The sequence below is a fragment of the Ranitomeya variabilis genome, chromosome 2, assembly GCF_051348905.1.
Source record: "Ranitomeya variabilis isolate aRanVar5 chromosome 2, aRanVar5.hap1, whole genome shotgun sequence".
In the NCBI taxonomy this organism is placed as follows: domain Eukaryota; kingdom Metazoa; phylum Chordata; class Amphibia; order Anura; family Dendrobatidae; genus Ranitomeya; species Ranitomeya variabilis.
The window spans coordinates 1,112,655,152-1,112,679,301 of NC_135233.1; the positions used below are offsets into that span (position 1 = coordinate 1,112,655,152).

The following is a 24,150-nucleotide window of genomic DNA, read 5'->3' on the forward strand; positions in this document are numbered from 1 at the left end:
TCTCCACTCAGCAGATAATAATAGAAATATAGAAGAGTTTACCTCTCCACTCAGCAGATAATAGAAATATAGAAGAGTTTACCTCTCCACTCAGCAGATAATAATAGAAATATAGAAGAGTTTACCTCTCCGCTCAGCAGATAATAGATATATAGAAGAGTTTACCTCTCCACTCAGCAGATAATAATAGAAATATAGAAGAGTTTACCTCTCCACTCAGCAGATAATAGATATATAGAAGAGTTTACCTCTCCACTCAGCAGATAATAATAGAAATATAGAAGAGTTTACCTCTCCGCTCAGCAGATAATAATAGAAATATAGAAGAGTTTACCTCTCCACTCAGCAGATAATAATAGAAATATAGAAGAGTTTACCTCTCCGCTCAGCAGATAATAATAGAAATATAGAAGAGTTTACCTCTCCACTCAGCAGATAATAGAAATATAGAAGAGTTTACCTCTCCACTCAGCAGATAATAATAGAAATATAGAAGAGTTTACATCGCCACTCAGCAGATAATGATAGAAATATAGAAGAGTTTACCTCTCCACTCAGCAGATAATAGATATATAGAAGAGTTTACCTCTCCACTCAGCAGATAATAATAGAAATATAGAAGAGTTTACCTCTCCATTCAGCAGATAATAATAGAAATATAGAAGAGTTTACCTCTCCACTCAGCAGATAATAGAAATATAGAAGAGTTTACCTCTCCACTCAGCAGATAATAGAAATATAGAAGAGTTTACCTCTCCACTCAGCAGATAATGATAGAAATATAGAAGAGTTTACCTCTCCACTCAGCAGATAATAAAAATATAGAAGAGTTTACCTCTCCACTCAGCAGATAATAGAAATATAGAAGAGTTTACCTCTCCACTCAGCAGATAATAATAGAAATATAGAAGAGTTTACCTCTCCACTCAGCAGATAATGATAGAAATATAGAAGAGTTTACCTCTCCACTCAGCAGATAATAGATATATAGAAGAGTTTACCTCTCCACTCAGCAGATAATAGAAATATAGAAGAGTTTACCTCTCCACTCAGCAGATAATAATAGAAATATAGAAGAGTTTACCTCTCCACTCAGCAGATAATGATAGAAATATAGAAGAGTTTACCTCTCCACTCAGCAGATAATAAAAATATAGAAGAGTTTACCTCTCCACTCAGCAGATAATAGAAATATAGAAGAGTTTACCTCTCCACTCAGCAGATAATAATAGAAATATAGAAGAGTTTACCTCTCCACTCAGCAGATAATAATAGAAATATAGAAGAGTTTACCTCTCCACTCAGCAGATAATAATAAAAATATAGAAGAGTTTACCTCTCCACTCAGCAGATAATAATAGAAATATAGAAGAGTTTACCTCTCCACTCAGCAGATAATAGGAATATAGAAGAGTTTACCTCTCCACTCAGCAGATAATAATAGAAATATAGAAGAGTTTACCTCTCCACTCAGCAGATAATAATAAAAATATAGAAGAGTTTACCTCTCCACTCAGCAGATAATAATAGAAATATAGAAGAGTTTACCTCTCCACTCAGCAGATAATAATAGGAATATAGAAGAGTTTACCTCTCCACTCAGCAGATAATGATAGAAATATAGAAGAGTTTATCTCTCCACTCAGCAGATAATAGAAATATAGAAGAGTTTACCTCTCCACTCATCAGATAATAGAAATATAGAAGAGTTTACCTCTCCACTCAGCAGATAATAATAGAAATATAGAAGAGTTTACCTCTCCGCTCAGCAGATAATAATAGGAATATAGAAGAGTTTACCTCTCCACTCAGCAGATAATAATAGAAATATAGAAGAGTTTACCTCTCCACTCAGCAGATAATAGAAATATAGAAGAGTTTACCTCTCCACTCAGCAGATAATAATGGAAATATAGAAGAGTTTACCTCTCCACTCAGCAGATAATAATAGAAATATAGAAGAGTTTACCTCTCCACTCAGCAGATAATAATAGAAATATAGAAGAGTTTACCTCTCCACTCAGCAGATAATAGAAATATAGCAGAGTTTACATCTCCGCTCAGCAGATAATAATAGAAATATAGAAGAGTTTACCTCTCCACTCAGCAGATAATAATAGAAATATAGAAGAGTTTACCTCTCCACTCAGCAGATAATAGAAATATAGAAGAGTTTACCTCTCCACTCAGCAGATAATAATAGAAATATAGAAGAGTTTACCTCTCCACTCAGCAGATAATAGAAATATAGCAGAGTTTACATCTCCGCTCAGCAGATAATAATAGAAATAGAGAAGAGTTTACCTCTCCACTCAGCAGATAATAATAGATATATAGAAGAGTTTACCTCGCCACTCAGCAGATAATGATAGAAATATAGAAGAGTTTACCTCTCCACTCAGCAGATAATAGAAATATAGAAGAGTTTACCTCTCCACTCAGCAGATAATAGATATATAGAAGAGTTTACCGCTCCACTCAGCAGATAATAATAGATATATAGAAGAGTTTACCTCTCCACTCAGCAGATAATAATAGAAATATAGAAGAGTTTACCTCTCCGCTCAGCAGATAATAATAGAAATATAGAAGAGTTTACCTCTCCACTCAGCAGATAATAGATATATAGAAGAGTTTACCTCTCCACTCAGCAGATAATAGAAATATAGAAGAGTTTACCTCTCCACTCAGCAGATAATAATAGGAATATAGAAGAGTTTACCTCTCCACTCAGCAGATAATAATAGAAATATAGAAGAGTTTACCTCTCCACTCAGCAGATAATAATAGAAATATAGAAGAGTTTACCTCTCCACTCAGCAGATAATAATAGAAATATAGAAGAGTTTACCTCTCCACTCAGCAGATAATAGAAATATAGAGGAGTTTACCTCTCCACTCAGCAGATAATGATAGAAATATAGAAGAATTTACCTCTCCACTCAGCAGATAATAATAGAAATATAGAAGAGTTTACCTCTCCACTCAGCAGATAATAATAGAAATATAGAAGAGTTTACCTCTCCACTCAGCAGATAATAGAAATATAGAGGAGTTTACCTCTCCACTCAGCAGATAATGATAGAAATATAGAAGAGTTTACCTCTCCGCTCAGCAGATAATAATAGAAATATAGAAGAGTTTACCTCTCCACTCAGCAGATAATGATAGAAATATAGAAGAGTTTACCTCTCCACTCAGCAGATAATAGAAATATAGAAGAGTTTACCTCTCCACTCAGCAGATAATAGAAATATAGAAGAGTTTACCTCTCCACTCAGCAGATAATAATAGAAATATAGAAGAGTTTACCTCTCCTCTCAGCAGATAATAATAGAAATATAGAAGAGTTTACCTCTCCACTCAGCAGATAATAATAGAAATATAGAAGAGTTTACCTCTCCACTCAGCAGATAATAGAAATATAGAAGAGTTTACCTCTCCACTCAGCAGATAATAATAGAAATATAGAAGAGTTTACCTCTCCACTCAGCAGATAATAATAGAAATAGAGAAGAGTTTACCTCTCCACTCAGCAGATAATAATAGATATATAGAAGAGTTTACCTCGCCACTCAGCAGATAATGATAGAAATATAGAAGAGTTTACCTCTCCACTCAGCAGATAATAATAGAAATATAGAAGAGTTTACCTCTCCACTCAGCAGATAATGATAGAAATATAAAAGAGTTTAACTCTCCACTCAGCAGATAATAATAGAAATATAGAAGAGTTTACCTCTCCACTCAGCAGATAATAGAAATATAGAAGAGTTTACCTCTCCACTCAGCAGATAATAATAGAAATATAGAAGAGTTTACCTCTCCGCTCAGCAGATAATAATAGAAATATAGAAGAGTTTACCTCTCCACTCAGCAGATAATAGAAATATAGAAGAGTTTACCTCTCCACTCAGCAGATAATAATAGAAATATAGAAGAGTTTACCTCTCCACTCAGCAGATAATAATAGAAATATAGAAGAGTTTACCTCTCCACTCAGCAGATAATAATAGAAATAGAGAAGAGTTTACCTCTCCACTCAGCAGATAATAGATATATAGAAGAGTTTACCTCTCCACTCAGCAGATAATAGAAATATAGAAGAGTTTACCTCTCCACTCAGCAGATAATGATAGAAATATAGAAGAGTTTACCTCTCCACTCAGCAGATAATAATAGAAATATAGAAGAGTTTACCTCTCCACTCAGCAGATAATAATAGAAATATAGAAGAGTTTACCTCTCCACTCAGCAGATAATAGAAATATAGAGGAGTTTACCTCTCCACTCAGCAGATAATGATAGAAATATAGAAGAATTTACCTCTCCACTCAGCAGATAATAGAAATATAGAAGAGTTTACCTCTCCACTCAGCAGATGATAATAGAAATATAGAAGAGTTTACCTCTCCGCTCAGCAGATAATAATAGAAATATAGAAGAGTTTACCTCTCCACTCAGCAGATAATGATAGAAATATAGAAGAGTTTACCTCTCCGCTCAGCAGATAATAATAGAAATATAGAAGAGTTTACCTCTCCACTCAGCAGATAATGATAGAAATATAGAAGAGTTTACCTCTCCACTCAGCAGATAATAGAAATATAGAAGAGTTTACCTCTCCACTCAGCAGATAATGATAGAAATATAGAAGAGTTTACCTCTCCACTCAGCAGATAATAATAGAAATATAGAAGAGTTTACCTCTCCACTCAGCAGATAATAATAGAAATATAGAAGAGTTTACCTCTCCACTCAGCAGATAATAGAAATATAGAGGAGTTTACCTCTCCACTCAGCAGATAATGATAGAAATATAGAAGAATTTACCTCTCCACTCAGCAGATAATAGAAATATAGAAGAGTTTACCTCTCCACTCAGGAGATGATAATAGAAATATAGAAGAGTTTACCTCTCCGCTCAGCAGATAATAATAGAAATATAGAAGAGTTTACCTCTCCACTCAGCAGATAATGATAGAAATATAGAAGAGTTTACCTCTCCGCTCAGCAGATAATAATAGAAATATAGAAGAGTTTACCTCTCCACTCAGCAGATAATGATAGAAATATAGAAGAGTTTACCTCTCCACTCAGCAGATAATAGAAATATAGAAGAGTTTACCTCTCCACTCAGCAGATAATAGATATATAGAAGAGTTTACCTCTCCACTCAGCAGATAATAATAGAAATATAGAAGAGTTTACCTCTCCACTCAGCAGATAATAATAGAAATATAGAAGAGTTTACCTCTCCGCTCAGCAGATAATAATAGAAATATAGAAGAGTTTACCTCTCCACTCAGCAGATAATAGAAATATAGAAGAGTTTACCTCTCCACTCAGCAGATAATAATAGAAATATAGAAGAGTTTACCTCTCCACTCAGCAGATAATAATAGAAATAGAGAAGAGTTTACCTCTCCACTCAGCAGATAATAATAGATATATAGAAGAGTTTACCTCGCCACTCAGCAGATAATGATAGAAATATAGAAGAGTTTACCTCTCCACTCAGCAGATAATAATAGAAATAGAGAAGAGTTTACCTCTCCACTCAGCAGATAATAATAGATATATAGAAGAGTTTACCTCGCCACTCAGCAGACAATAATAGAAATATAGAAGAGTTTACCTCTCCACTCAGCAGATAATAATAGAAATATAGAAGAGTTTACCTCTCCACTCAGCAGATAATGATAGAAATATAAAAGAGTTTAACTCTCCACTCAGCAGATAATAATAGAAATATAGAAGAGTTTACCTCTCCACTCAGCAGATAATAATAGAAATATAGAAGAGTTTACCTCTCCACTCAGCAGATAATAATAGATATATAGAAGAGTTTACCTCTCCACTCAGCAGATAATGATAGAAATATAGAAGAGTTTACCTCTCCACTCAGCAGATAATAATAGAAATATAGAAGAGTTTACCTCTCCACTCAGCAGATAATAATAGAAATATAGAAGAGTTTACCTCTCCACTCAGCAGATAATAATAGAAATATAGAAGAGTTTACCTCTCCGCTCAGCAGATAATAGATATATAGAAGAGTTTACCTCTCCACTCAGCAGATAATAATATAAATATAGAAGAGTTTACCTCTCCACTCAGCAGATAATAGATATATAGAAGAGTTTACCTCTCCACTCAGCAGATAATAATAGAAATATAGAAGAGTTTACCTCTCCGCTCAGCAGATAATAATAGAAATATAGAAGAGTTTACCTCTCCACTCAGCAGATAATAATAGAAATATAGAAGAGTTTACCTCTCCGCTCAGCAGATAATAATAGAAATATAGAAGAGTTTACCTCTCCGCTCAGCAGATAATAATAGAAATATAGAAGAGTTTACCTCTCCACTCAGCAGATAATAGAAATATAGAAGAGTTTACCTCTCCACTCAGCAGATAATAATAGAAATATAGAAGAGTTTACCTCGCCACTCAGCAGATAATGATAGAAATATAGAAGAGTTTACCTCTCCACTCAGCAGATAATAGATATACAGAAGAGTTTACCTCTCCACTCAGCAGATAATAATAGATATATAGAAGAGTTTACCTCTCCACTCAGCAGATAATAGAAATATAGAAGAGTTTACCTCTCCGCTCAGCAGATAATAATAGAAATATAGAAGAGTTTACCTCTCCACTCAGCAGATAATAGAAATATAGAAGAGTTTACCTCTCCACTCAGCAGATAATAGAAATATAGAAGAGTTTACCTCTCCACTCAGCAGATAATGATAGAAATATAGAAGAGTTTACCTCTCCACTCAGCAGATAATAATAGAAATATAGAAGAGTTTACCTCTCCACTCAGCAGATAATGATAGAAATATAGAAGAGTTTACCTCTCCACTCAGCAGATAATGATAGAAATATAGAAGAGTTTACCTCTCCACTCAGCAGATAATAATAGAAATATAGAAGAGTTTACCTCTCCACTCAGCAGATAATAATAGAAATATAGAAGAGTTTACCTCTCCACTCAGCAGATAATAATAAAAATATAGAAGAGTTTACCTCTCCACTCAGCAGATAATAATAGAAATATAGAAGAGTTTACCTCTCCACTCAGCAGATAATAGATATATAGAAGAGTTTACCTCTCCACTCAGCAGATAATAATAGAAATATAGAAGAGTTTACTTCTCCGCTCAGCAGATAATAATAGAAATATAGAAGAGTTTACCTCTCCACTCAGCAGATAATAGAAATATAGAAGAGTTTACCTCTCCACTCAGCAGATAATAATAGAAATATAGAAGAGTTTACTTCTCCGCTCAGCAGATAATAATAGAAATATAGAAGAGTTTACCTCTCCACTCAGCAGATAATAATAGAAATATAGAAGAGTTTACCTCTCCGCTCAGCAGATAATAATAGAAATATAGAAGAGTTTACCTCTCCACTCAGCAGATAATAGAAATATAGAAGAGTTTACCTCTCCACTCAGCAGATAATAATAGAAATATAGAAGAGTTTACCTCGCCACTCAGCAGATAATGATAGAAATATAGAAGAGTTTACCTCTCCACTCAGCAGATAATAGATATATAGAAGAGTTTACCTCTCCACTCAGCAGATAATAGAAATATAGAAGAGTTTACCTCTCCACTCAGCAGATAATAATAGAAATATAGAAGAGTTTACCTCTCCACTCAGCAGATAATAGAAATATAGAAGAGTTTACCTCTCCGCTCAGCAGATAATAATAGAAATATAGAAGAGTTTACCTCTCCATTCAGCAGATAATAATAGAAATATAGAAGAGTTTACCTCTCCACTCAGCAGATAATAGAAATATAGAAGAGTTTACCTCTCCACTCAGCAGATAATAGAAATATAGAAGAGTTTACCTCTCCACTCAGCAGATAATGATAGAAATATAGAAGAGTTTACCTCTCCACTCAGCAGATAATAAAAATATAGAAGAGTTTACCTCTCCACTCAGCAGATAATAGAAATATAGAAGAGTTTACCTCTCCACTCAGCAGATAATAATAGAAATATAGAAGAGTTTACCTCTCCACTCAGCAGATAATAAAAATATAGAAGAGTTTACCTCTCCACTCAGCAGATAATAGAAATATAGAAGAGTTTACCTCTCCACTCAGCAGATAATAATAGAAATATAGAAGAGTTTACCTCTCCACTCAGCAGATAATAATAGAAATATAGAAGAGTTTACCTCTCCACTCAGCAGATAATAATAAAAATATAGAAGAGTTTACCTCTCCACTCAGCAGATAATAATAGAAATATAGAAGAGTTTACCTCTCCACTCAGCAGATAATAATAGGAATATAGAAGAGTTTACCTCTCCACTCAGCAGATAATAATAGAAATATAGAAGAGTTTACCTCTCCACTCAGCAGATAATGATAGAAATATAGAAGAGTTTATCTCTCCACTCAGCAGATAATAGAAATATAGAAGAGTTTATCTCTCCACTCAGCAGATAATAGAAATATAGAAGAGTTTACCTCTCCACTCATCAGATAATAGAAATATAGAAGAGTTTACCTCTCCACTCATCAGATAATAGAAATATAGAAGAGTTTACCTCTCCACTCAGCAGATAATAATAGAAATATAGAAGAGTTTACCTCTCCGCTCAGCAGATAATAATAGGAATATAGAAGAGTTTACCTCTCCACTCAGCAGATAATAATAGAAATATAGAAGAGTTTACCTCTCCACTCAGCAGATAATAGAAATATAGAAGAGTTTACCTCTCCACTCAGCAGATAATAATGGAAATATAGAAGAGTTTACCTCTCCACTCAGCAGATAATAGAAATATAGCAGAGTTTACATCTCCGCTCAGCAGATAATAATAGAAATATAGAAGAGTTTACCTCTCCACTCAGCAGATAATAATAGAAATATAGAAGAGTTTACCTCTCCACTCAGCAGATAATAGAAATATAGAAGAGTTTACCTCTCCACTCAGCAGATAATAATAGAAATATAGAAGAGTTTACCTCTCCACTCAGCAGATAATAGAAATATAGCAGAGTTTACATCTCCGCTCAGCAGATAATAATAGAAATAGAGAAGAGTTTACCTCTCCACTCAGCAGATAATAATAGATATATAGAAGAGTTTACCTCGCCACTCAGCAGATAATGATAGAAATATAGAAGAGTTTACCTCTCCACTCAGCAGATAATAGAAATATAGAAGAGTTTACCTCTCCACTCAGCAGATAATAGATATATAGAAGAGTTTACCGCTCCACTCAGCAGATAATAATAGATATATAGAAGAGTTTACCTCTCCACTCAGCAGATAATAATAGAAATATAGAAGAGTTTACCTCTCCGCTCAGCAGATAATAATAGAAATATAGAAGAGTTTACCTCTCCACTCAGCAGATAATAGATATATAGAAGAGTTTACCTCTCCACTCAGCAGATAATAGAAATATAGAAGAGTTTACCTCTCCACTCAGCAGATAATGATAGAAATATAGAAGAGTTTACCTCTCCACTCAGCAGATAATAATAGAAATATAGAAGAGTTTACCTCTCCACTCAGCAGATAATAATAGAAATATAGAAGAGTTTACCTCTCCACTCAGCAGATAATAGAAATATAGAGGAGTTTACCTCTCCACTCAGCAGATAATGATAGAAATATAGAAGAGTTTACCTCTCCGCTCAGCAGATAATAATAGAAATATAGAAGAGTTTACCTCTCCACTCAGCAGATAATGATAGAAATATAGAAGAGTTTACCTCTCCACTCAGCAGATAATAGAAATATAGAAGAGTTTACCTCTCCACTCAGCAGATAATAGATATATAGAAGAGTTTACCTCTCCACTCAGCAGATAATAATAGAAATATAGAAGAGTTTACCTCTCCTCTCAGCAGATAATAATAGAAATATAGAAGAGTTTACCTCTCCACTCAGCAGATAATAATAGAAATATAGAAGAGTTTACCTCTCCACTCAGCAGATAATAGAAATATAGAAGAGTTTACCTCTCCACTCAGCAGATAATAATAGAAATATAGAAGAGTTTACCTCTCCACTCAGCAGATAATAATAGAAATAGAGAAGAGTTTACCTCTCCACTCAGCAGATAATAATAGATATATAGAAGAGTTTACCTCGCCACTCAGCAGATAATGATAGAAATATAGAAGAGTTTACCTCTCCACTCAGCAGATAATAATAGAAATATAGAAGAGTTTACCTCTCCACTCAGCAGATAATGATAGAAATATAAAAGAGTTTAACTCTCCACTCAGCAGATAATAATAGAAATATAGAAGAGTTTACCTCTCCACTCAGCAGATAATAGAAATATAGAAGAGTTTACCTCTCCACTCAGCAGATAATAATAGAAATATAGAAGAGTTTACCTCTCCGCTCAGCAGATAATAATAGAAATATAGAAGAGTTTACCTCTCCACTCAGCAGATAATAGAAATATAGAAGAGTTTACCTCTCCACTCAGCAGATAATAATAGAAATATAGAAGAGTTTACCTCTCCACTCAGCAGATAATAATAGAAATAGAGAAGAGTTTACCTCTCCACTCAGCAGATAATAGATATATAGAAGAGTTTACCTCTCCACTCAGCAGATAATAGAAATATAGAAGAGTTTACCTCTCCACTCAGCAGATAATGATAGAAATATAGAAGAGTTTACCTCTCCACTCAGCAGATAATAATAGAAATATAGAAGAGTTTACCTCTCCACTCAGCAGATAATAGAAATATAGAGGAGTTTACCTCTCCACTCAGCAGATAATGATAGAAATATAGAAGAGTTTACCTCTCCACTCAGCAGATAATAATAGAAATATAGAAGAGTTTACCTCTCCACTCAGCAGATAATAGAAATATAGAAGAGTTTACCTCTCCACTCAGCAGATAATAGAAATATAGAAGAGTTTACCTCTCCACTCAGCAGATAATGATAGAAATATAGAAGAGTTTACCTCTCCGCTCAGCAGATAATAATAGAAATATAGAAGAGTTTACCTCTCCACTCAGCAGATAATGATAGAAATATAGAAGAGTTTACCTCTCCACTCAGCAGATAATAGATATATAGAAGAGTTTACCTCTCCACTCAGCAGATAATAATAGAAATATAGAAGAGTTTACCTCTCCTCTCAGCAGATAATAATAGAAATATAGAAGAGTTTACCTCTCCACTCAGCAGATAATAATAGAAATATAGAAGAGTTTACCTCTCCACTCAGCAGATAATAGAAATATAGAAGAGTTTACCTCTCCACTCAGCATATAATAATAGTAATATAGAAGAGTTTACCTCTCCACTCAGCAGATAATAATAGAAATATAGAAGAGTTTACCTCTCCACTCAGCAGATAATAATAGAAATATAGGAGAGTTTACCTCTCCACTCAGCAGATAATAGAAATATAGAAGAGTTTACCTCTCCGCTCAGCAGATAATAATAGAAATATAGAAGAGTTTACCTCTCCACTCAGCAGATAATAATAGAAATATAGGAGAGTTTACCTCTCCACTCAGCAGATAATAGAAATATAGAAGAGTTTACCTCTCCACTCAGCAGATAATAATAGAAATAGAGAAGAGTTTACCTCTCCACTCAGCATATAATAATAGTAATATAGAAGAGTTTACCTCTCCACTCAGCAGATAATAATAGATATATAGAAGAGTTTACCTCGCCACTCAGCAGATAATGATAGAAATATAGAAGAGTTTACCTCTCCACTCAGCAGATAATAATAGAAATATAGAAGAGTTTACCTCTCCACTCAGCAGATAATGATAGAAATATAAAAGAGTTTAACTCTCCACTCAGCAGATAATAATAGAAATATAGAAGAGTTTACCTCTCCACTCAGCAGATAATAATAGAAATAGAGAAGAGTTTACCTCTCCACTCAGCAGATAATAATAGATATATAGAAGAGTTTACCTCGCCACTCAGCAGATAATGATAGAAATATAGAAGAGTTTACCTCTCCACTCAGCAGATAATAATAGAAATAGAGAAGAGTTTACCTCTCCACTCAGCAGATAATAATAGATATATAGAAGAGTTTACCTCGCCACTCAGCAGACAATAATAGAAATATAGAAGAGTTTACCTCTCCACTCAGCAGATAATAATAGAAATATAGAAGAGTTTACCTCTCCACTCAGCAGATAATGATAGAAATATAAAAGAGTTTACCTCTCCACTCAGCAGATAATAATAGAAATATAGAAGAGTTTACCTCTCCACTCAGCAGATAATAATAGAAATATAGAAGAGTTTACCTCTCCACTCAGCAGATAATAATAGATATATAGAAGAGTTTACCTCGCCACTCAGCAGATAATGATAGAAATATAGAAGAGTTTACCTCTCCACTCAGCAGATAATAATAGAAATATAGAAGAGTTTACCTCTCCACTCAGCAGATAATAATAGAAATATAGAAGAGTTTACCTCTCCACTCAGCAGATAATAATAGAAATATAGAAGAGTTTACCTCTCCACTCAGCAGATAATAATAGATATATAGAAGAGTTTACCTCTCCACTCAGCAGATAATGATAGAAATATAGAAGAGTTTACCTCTCCACTCAGCAGATAATAATAGAAATATAGAAGAGTTTACCTCTCCACTCAGCAGATAATAATAGAAATATAGAAGAGTTTACCTCTCCGCTCAGCAGATAATAGATATATAGAAGAGTTTACCTCTCCACTCAGCAGATAATAATAGAAATATAGAAGAGTTTACCTCTCCACTCAGCAGATAATAATAGAAATATAGAAGAGTTTACCTCTCCACTCAGCAGATAATAGATATATAGAAGAGTTTACCTCTCCACTCAGCAGATAATAATAGAAATATAGAAGAGTTTACCTCTCCGCTCAGCAGATAATAATAGAAATATAGAAGAGTTTACCTCTCCACTCAGCAGATAATAATAGAAATATAGAAGAGTTTACCTCTCCACTCAGCAGATAATAATAGAAATATAGAAGAGTTTACCTCTCCGCTCAGCAGATAATAATAGAAATATAGAAGAGTTTACCTCTCCGCTCAGCAGATAATAATAGAAATATAGAAGAGTTTACCTCTCCACTCAGCAGATAATAGAAATATAGAAGAGTTTACCTCTCCACTCAGCAGATAATAATAGAAATATAGAAGAGTTTACCTCGCCACTCAGCAGATAATGATAGAAATATAGAAGAGTTTACCTCTCCACTCAGCAGATAATAATAGAAATATAGAAGAGTTTACCTCTCCACTCAGCAGATAATAATAGAAATATAGAAGAGTTTACCTCTCCACTCAGCAGATAATGATAGAAATATAGAAGAGTTTACCTCTCCACTCAGCAGATAATAATAGAAATATAGAAGAGTTTACCTCGCCACTCAGCAGATAATGATAGAAATATAGAAGAGTTTACCTCTCCACTCAGCAGATAATAATAGAAATATAGAAGAGTTTACCTCTCCACTCAGCAGATAATAATAAAAATATAGAAGAGTTTACCTCTCCACTCAGCAGATAATAATAGAAATATAGAAGAGTTTACCTCGCCACTCAGCAGATAATGATAGAAATATAGAAGAGTTTACCTCTCCACTCAGCAGATAATAATAGAAATATAGAAGAGTTCACCTCTCCACTCAGCAGATAATAATAGAAATATAGAAGAGTTTACCTCTCCACTCAGCAGATAATGATAGAAATATAGAAGAGTTTATCTCTCCACTCAGCAGATAATAGAAATATAGAAGAGTTTACCTCTCCGCTCAGCAGATAATAATAGGAATATAGAAGAGTTTACCTCTCCACTCAGCAGATAATAATAGAAATATAGAAGAGTTTACCTCTCCACTCAGCAGATAATAGATATATAGAAGAGTTTACCTCTCCACTCAGCAGATAATAGAAATATAGAAGAGTTTACCTCTCCACTCAGCAGATAATAGAAATATAGAAGAGTTTACCTCTCCGCTCAGCAGATAATAATAGAAATATAGAAGAGTTTACCTCTCCACTCAGCAGATAATAATAGAAATATAGAAGAGTTTACCTCTCCACTCAGCAGATAATAATAGATATATAGAAGAGTTTACCTCTCCACTCAGCAGATAATAGAAATATAGAAGAGTTTACCTCTCCACTCAGCAGATAATAGAGATATAGAAGAGTTTACCTCTCCACTCAGCAGATAATAATAGAAATATAGAAGAGTTTACCTCTCCACTCAGCAGATAATAATAGAAATATAGAAGAGATTACCTCTCCACTCAGCAGATAATAATAGAAATATAGAAGAGTTTACCTCTCCACTCAGCAGATAATAATAGAAATATAGAAGAGTTTACCTCTCCACTCAGCAGATAATGATAGAAATATAGAAGAGATTACCTCTCCACTCAGCAGATAATAATAGAAATATAGAAGAGTTTACCTCTCCACTCAGCAGATAATAATAGATATATAGAAGAGTTTACCTCTCCATTCAGCAGATAATAGAAATATAGAAGAGTTTACCTCTCCGCTCAGCAGATAATAATAGATATATAGAAGAGTTTACCTCTCCATTCAGCAGATAATAGAAATATAGAAGAGTTTACCTCTCCACTCAGCAGGTAATAATAGAAATATAGAAGAGTTTACCTCTCCACTCAGCAGATAATAGAAATATAGCAGAGTTTACATCTCCGCTCAGCAGATAATAATAGAAATATAGAAGAGTTTACCTCTCCGCTCAGCAGGGAGATGATCTCTAAGGTGAAGTCTATGATTCTTCTGGAAATGTTGTTCTCGTCTTCGTCCATGTCTGGTTCGTCATTCGGGGATAAATCTTGGTGGTGTGAATGGATCTGGTTCTTCGGTGTCTTTATGACAGGAGGCTGTAAATCATACAAGGACATCGTCAGTCACATACAGATCTGACCTCATTGCACAGTGACATTTACAGATTATTAATAGGTATTTTACACCTGTCCATCAGGTGAGACTTTCCACCTGTGAGGACCAGGCTTGTGCTTTCCACCATCTTATAAAGACATCTGAAGCCTGGGTTCCTTATGGCCTTCATGAATATAGGAGGTCCGTGTAGAAGTTTAGGGGCCTCTAATATGATGGCACATAGCAGAATCCGTACCTGTATAACTAGTAAAGTCTCTCCCTGTATCTGCGCGGCTTCATCACATCCCTAAGTCTTTACCTCTAGAGAACCTGTCCACTTGGAGAACGCTATTTCTACCAGTTCAGGGGTGATCTGTGGGTGAATAAGGAGACATTGCTGCTCGGTTGTTTTACTGAAAGGAAATGAATCTATTTCCTCCGCTGAGATTTCCAGCCCTCAGTCCCAGGTGTGTGCACAGAGCGGCTTCACTCACTATACCGAGCACTGGCTGGAAACATGCCCGGCACACAGCCGGCTCTATACCGCGTCTGTACAGACACCACCAGTCACTGAACCTCCAGGGATGATGTGGACGGACTGAGCGACCTGGTCAGAGACGTTGTCCTCCAGCCATTACTGGAGCAGGTTGGGGTGACAGTCTCTCCAGCACCAGAGGCTCAGATGGGATTAGATGCTAGTACATCTTTCCTCCAATCGTTTATATTAGATGCTATGATTTTCATATCAGCTCCTCAGATTCCCGGGAAATATGTCGCCTCTCATGTCCCAAATCACCCAGGTGCTGCCAATGGCTACAATAATGGCAGGGGCGATCGCCTGGGGAACAATATTGTGACAGAACTGCATTTTATATTAATTAACCAGACATCTATTTTCAGTAAACCAGGAGGAATAGACTGTTTTCTATATGTTGACTTTTGAATTTATGTGTTTCTTTCTTGTTGTTCAAGAGTCTGAAATGTTGACTCTTCTTGTAGGTTGATATTTGTAAATTGATGAATGGTTGTTATTTACCTCTTATATCAGCTACAAGTTTATTGTACTGTTATCTTTGCAAAACAGGGATGCATGGTAGCTGAACAATGATGTTTGTTGATATGTTGATTACACATTATACCAGGCCATGAAGTGTGTTGACTTGCAAAACAGAGGAGGAAAAACTATGCAAACAGATTAAATAATCAAACATTGCATATTAATGTCATCACCCCTTCACCTTTACCTGTGATGGTTTGAAGAACAGTTGTGAACTATAAAAAAGGAGATATGCCTCTATTACAAGATACATCCAAAACATCCAGATATTCAAAGAACCAGACGCGCACTACAAAACCAAAGCCAGGAACAGTCTACAGGACAGCAGCCCGATCATGGCTCCATCACGAGGGGCACAGATCTTGCATTCTATAGGTTGCCAGCTCAGAACACCACACCCCCGGCTGGAAGAATACAGATCTGCTCCATGGATCATCACCGCACCCATGGATACATTTGAAGAAGATTGGAAACCACCGGCCACTTGACTCCATGGAGATGTTCGGAGAAGCCAAGTTGTGACCCACCAGTCAACTGGCCATGTATTTGAATGCAAATAGAAATAGAAGACTTCTGGCACAGGAATCCGTTTTCAGTAAAAAATTATTTTATTTAAACATCTTCAGCGATATAAAACAACATCATGGGGACCCCCCATAGGCCTATGATCCTAAATAAATGTATTGCTTGGAACTTCGGAGACATGTTGTCAGTAGTTTACAGAATAAAAGAACAATTTACTCAAAAATTTACCTATAAAGAGAAAAATCAAACTGAACATTTTGCAGTGGTCTCTTAATTTTTCCCAGACCTGTATGTGGCTGATGCAGTTCCATGTGGAGAAATGTAAAATTCCGCACATGGATACTAATAATCAGGGCTGTGGAGTCGGTAGGCTAAATCTCCGACTCCAACTCAATTTCCATGACTCCGACTCTCTCATACATGGCTCGTTTTTAAGTTTAAGTGACAAATTTACTGTAGTAAAATGGTAACATCAGGTTTTAATCATTATTATGATACAACAATCAAGCCATTTAAATAGAACACTAAATATATTTATTGGAATACAACTTTAGAACAAAAACCTTTCATATTTACAATGTATTATACACTATGCAGTAAGTGTGAAAAACAGCTTTCAACAAAAACTTACTGAATAGCATTTGTGCAGTCTATGAATTTGTTCTGAGAAACAGTATCGCCTCCATCAGATCCTCCTCCATAGATGACCTCACATCTGACCTGATTATTTTAAGGCTGGAGAACGACCTCTCTACACTAACTTGGGTTGGTGGTAAAGCGGTGACCACATGGGCGACATCGCTAACAATTTCAGGGTATAAAAGAATTGCCTCGTGCACAGTCAGCTTTGATGAACGATTGAACTCTTCTACTTCTTTGAGAGCAAGTGAAACATTTTGCTGAAATATGGTCAATCTGTTTTCTATGGGAGTGGAATCTTTTTCCCTGCAGTAACGCTTTGCCTGCTCGATGTCATCCAGATACTTGTCAAAATCAGACTCCTCACCTGATGATGATGAAGGAACGGCAGCAGCAGCACTGGCAGGACCCGAGTCCTCTAGCTCTTGGCCGTCCTGTAGCTCATCCTAACTGCTACCTCAATCAAAGCTTCTTTTCCTTTAGTAAGCTGTTGATCATCCAGCAATATACGATGACTCGGGTCCACATAAACAGCTGCCAGAAGAATTTTATTTTCTAATAAGCAGTGTCTGTCTGCGTTTCATTGAAGCAGCAATGCCATCTGCGATTAAACCTCCTCTTTGGGACAGGCAAAACAACAAGTTCTTCCACTCCTTTATAAAAATGCCAGGAGTTAAATCCTCAGCTTGTAACTTTTTAGTCACTGTAAATGGGTGATGAAGAAATTCCTTCAATTCAGCCACCTGTGTCCATTGACCTTCATGTAGTGTTACCTGAGGGTTGGCCATATCTACAAGGAAGGGTTTCAGCTCAAGCAATTACTCAATCATTAAATAGGTGCTGCCCCACCGAGTGGCTTGATCCACCATTGCCCCTTTTCCAGTCTCTTCAAGATGGAATCAATTTTAGGGGTTCTGGCAGCAATAGCCACTTTCTTCACTTTGCTAATCAGAGCTCCAGCATGTCCCTCTTGCAGATTATCTCTTATTGCCAGCTGCAGCGTGTGCACACACAGCGCATGTGATGAATAGGAAAGAGGTGTGAAGCAGCTTCAACAAGATCATCTAATTGTAAAGAATTATTTTGCTGTTCTTCTGTAGTAATAGCTGTTTGGACTGTGGCCTTCCATCTCCAACATACTGAATGTGAAATGTTCTTCTAGCTGCTGTTCACCTTCATTATTCTCATTCATCAGTTTAAATGTACTTATGTTTGAGGCATTATCAGTTACAATAGCAAGAACCTGTTTTTTTTAGTTCATAATCTTGAAGAACTTTTTCCACTAAGGTCTGGAGAAACTGGCTGCTGTGAGGAGCTTTTGCATCGTTTACTGCCAGCTGATTTCATAAGATGCTTCTTAGACATTTTCCAAATATGTAAAATTAGCTCCTGTAAAAAAATAAGATATATTGTAATTCTTGCAATAGGGAATCGTGCACTGTATAACTTAGGATATAAATAAAACAATCTTTGCATAAATCAATAGGACAGATAAGTATAAAGTTGTAAAATATGCTAGATAGCTTTATGCTGAATTTTCAATGTCAGGCTTGTCTCAGGGTACAGCTCACTAAATGCTTCACATCATATTTCTTCACAGTCTATGAAGAGGGGAGGAGGGAGGGAGCATGTTTGTTTGTGCTGAATCATATTGCAGAACACACACAAATATATATGTTCTCATCAATCTTGTTACTGTATTTCTGAATTTGAGATGTTGGAAAACAGTTTTTCCCCTTATATTCTATGTATAGTGTAGATAAGTCATCAGAGCAGCTAATTTCTCCAAACATGAGCTGAGAGGAAAAACAAACTAAAACATCAAGCATACAGAGACAACATATACTGGACTATTGATTTATGCACAGTTGAAAGTTTAGATATGCTTTAGGAAGTACTTACCTTTTTTAATCCTGCTTTCCTGCTCACTCCAGAACTTCTGAGATGAATGCAGGCATTCCTTCCCTGTGTGTGTTATTTTTCCACGTATCTGCAGAGGAGCCTCACTACTTATCATGAACATAAACTGCAGCACAGATTCATCTCAGCTAAAAGTCTAGACCTTAGATCAGGAACAGGACAGACATTTATAGGACATTTGATAACTTTCCTAAATTCTTATGATAAAAGTATTCCCCACAAACTGCATTGAACTACTGTACCCAATTTATTATATATTTTAGGAGTCAGTCCATTTAATACAGACTGCACCAAAATGGGCTCAAACTCCGACTTCACAGCCCTGCTAATAATGTATGGCCCCATATGCTCTAGGGGGTATAACTAGGGGAGTCACTGGTGAAGAATCTGGGTGTAATAATATGTGACCCCATATGCTCTAGGGGAGCATAACTAGGAGAGTCAGTGGTGGAGAAGGGTATGGGTGTAATATCTGGCCCCATATGCTCTAGGGGGTATAACTGGGGGAGTCACTGGTGGAGAAGGGTCTGGGTGTAATATGTTGCTCCATATGCTCTAGGGGAGCATAACTAGGAGAGTCAGTGGTGGAGAAGGGTATGGGTGTAATATGTGGCCCCATATGCTCTAGGGGGTATAACTGGGGAAGTCACTGGTGGAGAAGGGTCTGGGTGTAATATGTTGCTCCATATGCTCTAGGGGAGCATAACTAGGAGAGTCAGTGGTGGAGAAGGGTATGGGTGTAATATGTGGCCCCATATGCTCTAGGGGGTATAACTGGGGGAGTCACTGGTGGAGAAGGGTCTGGGTGTAATATGTTGCTCCATATGCTCTAGCACTAGGACTACCGTACTGGTCACTAATCCAGGAGGCCGCTTCTTGGGATCCTTGTAGCCCTGTGGATCTGTTCATCTATTACCATTGGATGGTATCCTTGATGTAGGAATGTATTCCTCAGTGATCGCAGCTGTAGTTACCCGTATTTACTGTCTGAACAGATCCGAATATACCTCAGAGCTTGCCTGTAGATGGATTTTTTTTAACTTCCGGATTTGTTCCTTCTGAATCTTTAGATTCAATAGAAACGTTTTGAGGATTAAAATCTTCGTCAGTGTCAGCATCAAATTGATTTTCCTCCGTTTCGCATTCAGATTCAGATTCATCCTCCAGTATAGAATGCAAAATAGCAAGAATATCATCAGGCTTTAGCGCACTTCTTCTAGCCATATTAGCAGTTAGCAAAACTTTAGGCCGTGCGAAATGATGTAGTCCACTGACGGATGTCATGTGCTTGAAAAAGATCTTTGGGATCGAAACGTCGCCACAGAAGGCAGAATAAACTGTGATCTATTCCACCGTGTGAGGCGCTGTCTTTTATATTTTTATACTTTGGACTACATACCAAGAAGGACTCCTTGGCTGAGACGTGCTCTTTATAGGGGTAATGTTGACCCTGTTTTTCCCATGAGGTGCTGTCTTCCACTGATTATGCTATATACTGGATGTCATGTTTATGTCCTGAGTATGTCAAGTATAGTCTAAGTCTAAGCCAACATTTATTCTAAACTTATTCTAAACATACAAGTAAATGAAAACTAAAAGAAACAACATTTAGCGACAAAGACTAGCAAAATATAGTAGGGAGTCAAAATTACTCCCTTTAGTAAAGGTAAAATTTTGAAAAAAAAGGTACTTTTTTTTTTTTAAAATTGTCACAAAATCTTTTTTTGCATCCCGAATGAGTAAAAGTCACCGAGTCTCAAGCCAGATTTCGGAAAAATGTTGTTAGAATAGTTTGTTACTATCCGCCATTTTCTTGTGGAATTCTGGCTGCTGGTCTTTTCCCTCTGGTGCTGGGTTTGTCTTGGGTCAGGTGTTTTTGTTATCACTCTTTATTAACCAGCACCTGCCTCCCAGTTACATAGTTATTAAGGTTGAAGGAAGACTTTAAGTCCATGTAGTCCAACTCATAGCCTAACCTAACATGCCCTAACATGTTGATCCAGAGGAAGGCAAAAAAAAAACATGTGGCAAAGAGTAAGCTCCACATTGGGGAAAAAAATTCCTTCCCGACTCCACATACGGCAATCAGACTAGTTCCCTGGATCAACGCCCTATCAAGGAATCTAGTGTATATACCCTGTAACATTATACTTTTCCAGAAAGGTATCCAGTCCCCTCTTAAATTTAAGTAATGAATGACTCATTACAACATCATACAGCAGAGAGTTCCATAGTCTCACTGCTCTTACAGTAAAGAATCCGCGTCTGTTATTATGCTTAAACCTTCTTTCCTCCAGACGTAGAGGATGCCCCCTTGTCCCTGTCTCAGGTCTATGATTAAAAAGATCATCAGAAAGGTCTTTGTACTGTCCCCTCATATATTTATACATTAACATAAGATCACCCCTTAGTCTTCGTTTTTCCAAACTAAATAGCCCCAAGTGTAATAACCTATCTTGGTATTGCAGACCCCCCAGTCCTCTAATAACCTTGGTCGCTCTTCTCTGCACCCTTGCTGGACAACAGTGTTAATCTGCTTGAGCTCCAGCTTGGTGCTTTGCTTTGTGCTTTGTGTGTTATTTTTGCAGTACTGGTGTCAAGGTGAAAATGTATTTTCTTATATACCTTTGTACTTTTATATAACTTATACTGTGAAACAATAAGTTTTTCCTATCTGCTAGCTAATGCAAATGTAATTGTATTTAAAGATGGATGCCAGAGTTCAGTTTTGTTTCCCTTTAGTGTCTGGAGGCATAACTTTCATCTCTTCAGAATCGAAACTCAGGAATGTGAAGAAAGGGAGGATTCACCAGAAGACATCAGGACAAATCAGGAAGACTGGATGCTAGCTTAAACCCCGCCTAATGCACGCCTTCCCCTAACACTCAATATAGCATTGTGTATTTTAGAATAAAGCCAGTTGCTGTGACGGTTACACACATGTGTGTGGATCCACGAGCATGCACTAAGATTGAACCAGCTACCTGCCTGACTCATTCTTATCCGGTACCAGATGCCCTGCACACATTAATTTGGAATGACTGGTAGAGGAAGGGTATATTGTCGTTTTACGACCCCGACACTGGTACTTCTGGTTCTGCTAGCCTTAGTTTCTATTTTCTATTGGTTTCTGCAGCCTTCTCTGTGTTTTCTACTAGGAGGTAACCCGTTTTTATACCCAGTCTTTAGTTCTTTAAGGGAACCCCTTCCCCTTATCTATGTCAGGACTCTGAACATTTTTTATTGCCTTTTGTGCATTACTGCCCTTTTCCAAGATGGCGTCTTTGGTCTCATGTGCACTTGTCTTCATGCTACAAAACTCCACCCCAGCCTTCAGTCTGTGCTAGAGTATTCTGCCTTGCATCCAGCTCCTGACCTCTGGTTACTTCCTGGCTATACACCTGCTCCTGTGAACCTGTGTGGTGATCCTGCTACTCTGCTCTGAGTTCCTGCCGCATACACCAGTTCCAGTAATCCTCCTTCATCTGCTGCTCGTGTTTACTTCCATCTGCATTTGCTGGACATGTAAGCTGTTTGCTGCTCTGCAAGAACCTGAGACTATTAACCAGGCCTCCCTGGTTGAGCTAAGATATGCTTATTAGGCAGTTCAAATCATATCTATCTGTGTTTTGGACTAAGCAAGGACTTATTTGTGTCAAGTATCCTCAAGAATAACTGTGCTTCATAGACTCTGCCTGATTGCATTTTCCTCTGAAGTTTCCTATGAAAAAGACCTGGGTGTATGGGTGGATGACAAACTCATATTCAGTGGCCAGTGTCAGGCAGCTGCTACAAAGGCAAATAAAATAATGGGATGCAGTAAAAGAGGCATAGATGCTCATGAGAACATAATTTTACCTCTATACAAGTCACTAGTTCGAGCACACTTAGAATACTGTGCACAGTTCTGGTCTCCGGTGTATAAGAAAGACATAGCTGAACTGGAGCGGGTGCAGAGAAGAGCGACCAAGGTTATTAGAGGACTGGGGGGTCTGCAATACCAAGATAGGTTATTACACTTGGGGCTGTTTAGTTTGGAAAAACGAAGACTAAGGGGTGATCTTATTTTAATGTATATATATATATATGAGGGGACGGTACAGAGACCTTTCTGATGATCTTTTTAATCATAGACCGGTGACAGGGACAAGGGGGCATCCTCTACGTCTGGAGGAAAGAAGGTTTAAGCATAATAACAGACGCGGATTCTTTACTGTAAGAGCAGTGAGACTATGGAACTCTCTGCCGTATGATGTAATGAGTGATTCATTAATTAAATTTAAGAGGGGACTGGATACCTTTCTGGAAAAGTATAATGTTACAGGGTATATACACTAGATTCCTTGATAGGGCGTTGATCCAGGGAACTAGTCTGATTGCCGTATGTGGAGTCGGGAAGGAATTTTTTCCCCCAATGTGGAGCTTACTCTTTGCCACATGGGTTTTTTTTGCCTTCCTCTGGATCAACATGTTAGGGCATGTTAGGTTAGGCTATGGGTTGAACTAGATGGACTTAAAAGTCTTCCTTCAACATTAATAATTATGTAACTATGTAACTATAGACTGTTAAGCTGCATTTGATATTTACACCAAGTGTTGTGGACTTCAGTTTCTCTCTGCACCTGTGTGAATCACCGTGTGATAATATAGACTTTACCACTTATAAAACTGTGTCCTGTAGTTGTCTTGTTCCACGCAAAGAGTCTCCTGAGTTATCCCCTATAATTATTACAATCTATAGGTCTTCGCTTGAGGTTAACCTAAGATCGTCGGGTCTATTCGGAAGGAATGGGTCGCCCACTCCATCGTAGGGTTTCAGCCTAGCCATAGTGCAGGGTCAGTTTTCCCCCTTCTACCTTAGTCCTGTGTTGCAGATCCGTAAGAGTTTATCCAGACAGAAAGAAGTATAAAAAAAACCTCCCGGATTTCTGCAGAATGAACAGCGTTCAAGATCTTGCTCAGCATCTTCAAGGGTTAACGTTGGAAGTTGCCAGGTTACAACAGCACGTAATTGCCCTGGAATCCGCTCTGAAGAACCTAAGGTGGGTTTGCCTGAATGTTTTTCTGGTAAACGGCAGGAATTCTTTTCCTTTAAAAAGGCATGTT

General features: G+C 36.9%; 1 protein-coding gene across 2 annotated transcripts in view; it reads right to left on the bottom strand.

Moving 5' to 3' along the window:
- The window catches only part of LOC143808888 (uncharacterized), a 180,451-nt gene that overhangs the window by 123,339 nt on the left and 32,962 nt on the right, over positions 1 to 24,150 (bottom strand). For both annotated transcript variants that reach the window (XM_077292063.1, XM_077292062.1), the window contains exon 2: positions 14,753 to 14,905. In XM_077292063.1, the coding sequence (XP_077148178.1) occupies positions 14,753 to 14,830 (78 nt within the window). In that variant the 5' untranslated portion in view covers positions 14,831 to 14,905. The remainder of the gene's footprint in view (positions 1 to 14,752; positions 14,906 to 24,150) is intronic.